Raw genomic sequence first — 6,685 nt, forward strand, 5'->3', positions numbered from 1 at the left:
CCTCCTGTACTTTTAACCTAAGAAGGGGTCTTGACTAAGTTTGGGCTTTTTCTTTGACCCTGAATGTGGAAAAACATGAATAGAATAATTAGCTTTACTCGAAAGCTACATATATTGGGCCAATAATAATTCATTGTTAGTAGTTATCTATGTGCTCAATCGTTTAGCAATAATCATTATTTCTAGAGGTTGAGACTTCAAAACTCTTTGTTTTATAAGAGATTATGCGTTCGAATCCCACTTAGATGTCATTATTAGTTTGTTTTCATATTAGTTTCTCATTTGTTTCCTTTTAATGTATGTCTTCACGAGAAATTAGATGTATTAATCAATCACTAAATTTTTTTATGTATTTGAATGATGTAACTGCCCATTTCTATTAAGAAAAAGACAAGCAGGTAAGGTAGAGGTTTGGCTTGTGTTCAAGTCAATACCTTCCTCCCTTTCTCCTTTGGTGTCTCTATCAATGAAACTAAAAAACTTTATGAACAAGTTGAGATTGGCCCATGAGAGGCATGTCTTGTGTAATCATAATGACTTTCAATTCGATTTGGTCTTTTCCAAGCAAAGTTCAAAGCATAAAACAGACCATCAAACTATACATGGGACTTGCCTTTGTTCACAATTAAGTGTGCACTTATACATTCACTCTCTCTCACACACACATACACACATATGCATGTGTCCTTGTTTATATATGCAGTCTGTATGGGGGCGATGATTACCATTCTCAGTGCTTACGAGCTAATTAAGCAACGAAAATAGTTTTATTATATATGGAAATCTCTCATTTCTTGTTTTGTTGTTCTAACTTATACTTTCTGTCTTCATCTGAAGTGGGCATGCTGGTAGGGAGGTTTATTGATATTCTATGCATAATGTCTTATTAAAATAACTCTAAGGTTTGGGTTATTGTGCAACCCACTAAAAAAAAGATTGGAGTGTTGCAACCTAGGAACTGCATAAAGCATGTCTGTCATGCCAATAGTTAATCTGGGATTAGGACAAAATATCAATAAGTAAACTTAGCCAGAAAGTTATGTCAAGTAGGTCTATGTTTGGCAGGTAGGTTGAAGGACTAGGGAAGGTAAAAAAGTACAAAATCGCACTGTCTTCCATGAGTTTCTTTATTTTGATTTCTATTGTAAAGACAAGAGTTGATGAGAAGTCAAATATTGTCAGGATCTTGTGTTATAGTTTGTAATTTCATTTACCCATCCATTTCATATATAATAATAATAATAATAATAATAATAATGATATGTTCTAGTCCACTGTACACGCTGCTGAAATTATGTGTTATGGACTAGTGGAGTAGCAACTGTGGTTTAAACCAAATATCCTTTAGCGGCAAGAGACTCTTGTGATTTTGCTTAAGGAGAATTGTAATACGACCTGAAAAAAAAAAATTATATATATAGCACGTGTATAATTATTTTCACATATATATAATGGATTTAAATACATGATGTTATTTCATCAATAAGGTGAGTAGTAGTTGCTGGGAAGTTGATGCCAACTCAATGTAGTAACATATTGGCAACATTTAATTTGACCAACGCAAGTTGCAATATTTCATATGATGTTGAAAGCAACCTTGCAAGCCTGGAAGTTTGTTCATATAGACTTTGGGAATGTCCTTAAATTCAACATTTGAATTGTTATGTCTCTGCTGGCCCTATACATACATACACACATACAAACATGCATGTGCTTAATTGGACATGCTTACTGTGTCTTATCCACTTTGTTTCAGCCACTGTTTTATTGTCCACACACTCACCTTATTCACACATTTTCTTGGTTTCCTGTAAGTTTAAGTTATTAACTTACTATATGGCGTTCAGGGCTTCAATTAGTAGTACGCATTTCATGTCCTGATTCTTTTGGATGTTATACATGTGGTGGATGTATTAAAAATACCAAGTCTTGAGATAATTGCTTACTAACTACACTAACTTGTGAATCTTTTGTCAATTTAGATGCTCATTTTTGTTTCAAATTCTCACATGATTATATTGTTATAGCATGGGTTTTGGAAGTGAACTCGATAATAAAACATGTTTAATTTTCACATAATATAAGTATATAATACTACCAATAAGTCAATTATAAATATTCATTACAACGTTAAGTTATATATAGCACATCAAGTTTGATACATTTAATTCAGAGTAGATTTGGTGGGAGCAAAATCAACCTTTCGTATGATTGTTGTACAATTAAAAACAAACTATCATCTAATTGACATACCGATTAAGTAAAATTAGTTGATTTCAACTGAATTTGATCTGAATAAGAACTTTAAAGTATTGGAGTTTCAAGTAGCAAAAAAAATCGAAAATTATAAAAAAGAAAATAATGGAGATGAGTATTTCTTGTATATTGTTGCAAGGTTGAGAGTAGTGTGGTGGTGGCATCAGAAATGACTCAATGCTTCCCTAAGCAGCCACAAAAGAAAAGAAAAATGGGGACCCTCAGCTTTGTGACACAAGACAACCACCAAATACCCATCATACCAAAAAAAGCCTAATCACACGAACAAAACAAAAACCAACAAAGAAAAAGTTTAAAAATGTCCCACAAACCCAACAAGAAAGCCCACCATGCCCATTGGGCCCCACCCCCCTCCCCCTCCCTCGATTATCTCTGCACGTGAGTGAGTATCCCATTTCCCCCCACCCCCAAAATCAAGTGCACACAACTTCCAAGCAACTGTGGGTCACTGTTCCCTTTGCCTCCCTGCTTCTGGCTTGCCCTTTGCATGGATTTTCAGACCCTAATACCCAGGTGTCTTTCTATGAGAACTGCTGCACAGACATTCCATGTCCCAACATAGACAGAGATTTTGGCACGTTAAACGTCGCGTTACACTTGGAATAACGTTTTCTCTAAACAAAGAACAAATATTTGAAAATTCTACTATATAGTAAGCTAGTAGCTAGGCCAATTAATTAACAACATATATTTAATTAGATCCTAGCTATTTTTTTTTTTCTAACTAGTTTGGCAAGCTGATTTCATCAAGATCGTCCAGCGACAAGAAAACTTCATCCAAGCATGATAGTTCTGCCCCATCATCATCCTCGTCGTTGTACTCGTACACTCGGCAAATTACCCATTTGCTATAGTCCTACATGTACACACAAATTAAAATAAATAAATATAACATAATGTAAGATATCATACCAAATTAATTAAATATATGAACTTACAATAATATTCTTAGAATTTCTTGATCTTCTTGATGAGGTGGATGACCTAGTGGATGAAGTGGAATCAGAGGATAGCCTGTATTCCTGCATTATCCAATTGGTTTTGACGGCTTGTGATCCTGAGGGCTCACCAATGTAGAATGCAGAGTATTTCTTCAACCCAATTACATTGTGGCCATTGGTGGAAGAGTAAATGGGTTCCTCCACCCCAATGGACTGCCAGTACCCACTCCCACTCACCCTGCTTTTCGTCCTCCTGCTGTAGAAGTACCACTTGTTTCCTTCACCCATTGCTTTACCTACGCATGCACCACCACCACCCGATTATATATATATATATCACAATATTATCTACTACATATATATGCACACATACGTACATAAGTATGTAGCTAGTTTTATACGGTGTATGTATGTATGTATGTACCATGTAAGTCCCAAGGATCATAGGGATAAAGATCAAGATCTGGGATGACATCTGGATGGCAGGGCAGAAGCGCCGCCTTGCGCTGGAGGAAATGGACCACCAGCTCCTCGTCCGTCGGGTAAAACCGGAAACCGGGTGGCAGGTTGAAATTGTTCTCTCCCATTAGTTAATGATGAGAAAGAGAGAAGATTCTTGATGATGATCAGATGAATATATGATGTATACACACAGACACAAGTATATGTATGTTTGGATAAGTGTTGGTGGTGTAAGCACAATTGTTGATATATATATATATATGTGTGTGTGTGTGTGTGTGTGATGGGGTGTAGAGTAGCAGTAATGGTAGTGGTGGTGATATTTATAGAGAGAGAGAGAGAGAGAGAAAGGGACTGACGTGAAATGGAAGGTGTTTGATGAGATGAGATGAGCGAGCATGGCTTTGTTTTTGGGTTTTTGTTGATATTTAAGTATAGAGTGTTGGGTGGTGGTGTGCTGACTGCTGAGCTCCCACTCCAAGGCGGCGCCTCAACCAAACGTTGGGTACTTTCCAAGTAACGGGGTCTGTTGTCACTGGAGGGAACTTTGTTTCAGATCTTGGGTGGGGGTGGGAGAGGATGTATCTATTTTGTATCTACATGCGTATGTGTGCCCATATATTTATAAAAGGTTATTTATAGGGATAATTACTCTGAATTCAAAACTTATTGTAATTATATCTATAGCTTTCGTGATCTAAAAAATTATATTTACTATTTTTAATTTGAAATTTACTTTCTTTTTAACAAATAAGTCTCTTTTCAGTTGAAATTCATCAAATTTGTTGATATTAATAAAAAATTGAATGAAAATTGATATCTATCATACATCGATTGACTTTTTACTGATTTATTGTAGGTCAAATATTTTTTTTTTTACTAAACTACCCTTACAAGAGTGAAGATACATCATCATATGCATTAATATGTGAAGATATATAAGGATAATCTCAACATTAAAAATTTTATTTAACATGCAATAAGTAAGTAATAATTCAATCGATGGTAAATATTTTTCGTCCAAATATAAGTAAATTTGGTGAATATTGACTAATAGAGAGATTTATTTGTTAGACAAAAATAAACTTTATTGTTACTAGATGTGATTTTTCAAACAATATAAGATCTTAATGTAACCACATAAATCTCAGGAAAGAGCATTATAATTATGCTTATTATAACTTAACTTAATTATCATATTCTTGTATTTATTATATGATTAAATTATAAAATTTAAAATGAATTATACGACGAAGTTTATTTTGACAAGAAATTTGTGGTTATAGGAGTGAGGGTGATAGGGTGGGTCATCATCACACTTCATGCTTATATCATCAACTTCTTGTACCGTACACGTGGCATTAGGGCTATAGGATGAGATTGTGGGTCTCTGATCTTAGGTGGAAGGGCCCACCTACCTGGAGTGCCCCTAAACCCAATTATTACCATAATTAAGTTGGTCCAAATTATTGGGTTCTTACATCCCTGTTTTTTTTTTTCCTTTTTATCTCAATTTTGTTTCTTTCTTGATTCCCTCTTAATGAGGTTGAGAATGACCCTCACCATATCCATTCATTCTTGCCATTATCAATTCTATACTACACTTTCATGCCTCAATTAATCCCCAATCTCATAATCTTCTCGTTCAATTAAATTAGTCACACCTTGTCGTAAAATAAAATATGAGATCGAACCGATTCAAATATGAAACGAACTTATTTATAACTCAATCATAAAGAGTTATTTCGATTTACATTGTATTTGGATCGTACTGCAGTAACAGACTTACCCTTTTATATAGTATTGATATGTTCAATTTTAAATAAAAATATCTATGTTGGTTGGCTGTTTAGTATCTTTTACCAATAAAATAACAAAAAGAAGAAGAAGAGAAAGATGAAAAATAGCTTAATGAATTGAAGATGAAATAAGTAAATGTAGAGGTTATCAAGTTAAATCTTTCAAGATCTCCTAAATTAGTTGTAGTAATTAATGAAGGGGCAATTGGGATTAGAAGTTGAAATTCAAAAACAAAATGAGTAGGTTTCTTGAAATGCTTACCTTTGCACTTTTAAGGAAAGCATATATATATATATATATATATATGTATGATTAGATGATGGAACAATGGTAATTAATTAGATCATTGACAGCATTCGTTGTTAATTGGATTCCCAGTTAACCAACTTTGACCACAAATACGTTACATAATTAATGTCCCTTTCTGCCAATCTCATTTACATATATCTATTTAATTATTAATAATTTGATTTTTGATATGTCGAAATTTTGATTAATTGAATTGGGCACCCCTATAAATTATGAATAAAAATTAAAAATTAAAAAATAATTTATAGAAAAAATGGATCGAAAAAAAAGAAAGAAAAACGGGTCTGAATTTGACCAGACTCAAATATTGGATCTGGTTGGATATAAAACCTATGGATCTTGAGTAGGATAAAATAGATTGGATAAGGTATGAATCTAAGTTAATTTATTTGGGTCGTAGAGTCATTAAGAGATCTACACACATTTATAGGCTTACAATGAAATAGATCTAATGTAATAGAGAGGTAAAATTCAACTAAGAAGGAAAATAAAGATGTAAAAAATTGAATTCCTATAGCATTCTAATTAATATTAAAACTATTATAATAATTTATCTAAATCTATATTATTTATAATTATCATTATTATATTCTTTCTCATAAATATATAATCATGTGGAAGTCATATTATATTAAATATTTACAAATTATACTTGTGGCGTTCGTTTGTATTTGTACCATAATTAAATTAAAATTAATATTTTTATAAAAATAGAAAAATTGATGGATGCGTGAGACACGTGTGGATGGGGATATGCACGTAGGTGGTGTGCAGTGAAGGGTAAGGTACCCCACCCCACCCGCAAACAATAGTACACTGCTGCAGATGACACCATTGAACATTAGTGTCCTCTGTTGTCCTTTAATCACCCCTCACTCCCCCCCCCCCCCCCCCCA

At 33.6% G+C, this 6,685-nt stretch overlaps 1 protein-coding gene across 1 annotated transcript; it reads right to left on the reverse strand.

Moving 5' to 3' along the window:
- On the reverse strand, positions 2,908-4,240 carry LOC105169189 (NAC domain-containing protein 104-like). The gene is made up of 3 exons (XM_011089532.2): positions 3,643-4,240; positions 3,216-3,514; positions 2,908-3,133 (listed from the first exon to the last, which is right to left on the reverse strand). Exons 1-3 carry the CDS (start codon positions 3,803-3,805, stop codon positions 3,002-3,004), a joined length of 594 nt encoding a protein of 197 aa, XP_011087834.1. The 5' UTR covers positions 3,806-4,240; the 3' UTR covers positions 2,908-3,001.

This window comes from Sesamum indicum, linkage group LG8 (genome assembly GCF_000512975.1).
Source record: "Sesamum indicum cultivar Zhongzhi No. 13 linkage group LG8, S_indicum_v1.0, whole genome shotgun sequence".
Classification (NCBI taxonomy): domain Eukaryota; kingdom Viridiplantae; phylum Streptophyta; class Magnoliopsida; order Lamiales; family Pedaliaceae; genus Sesamum; species Sesamum indicum.

Coding starts and splice junctions, on each gene's coding strand:
- LOC105169189 (XM_011089532.2), bottom strand. CDS start 3,805: ATGGGAGAGAACAATTTCAACCTGCCACCCGGTTTCCGGTTTTACCCG. Junction 3,515..3,642: donor TGATCCTTGGGACTTACATG/GTACATACATAC, acceptor GTGCATGCGTAG/GTAAAGCAATGGGTGAAGGA. Junction 3,134..3,215: donor GAAATTCTAAGAATATTATT/GTAAGTTCATAT, acceptor GTGTACATGTAG/GACTATAGCAAATGGGTAAT.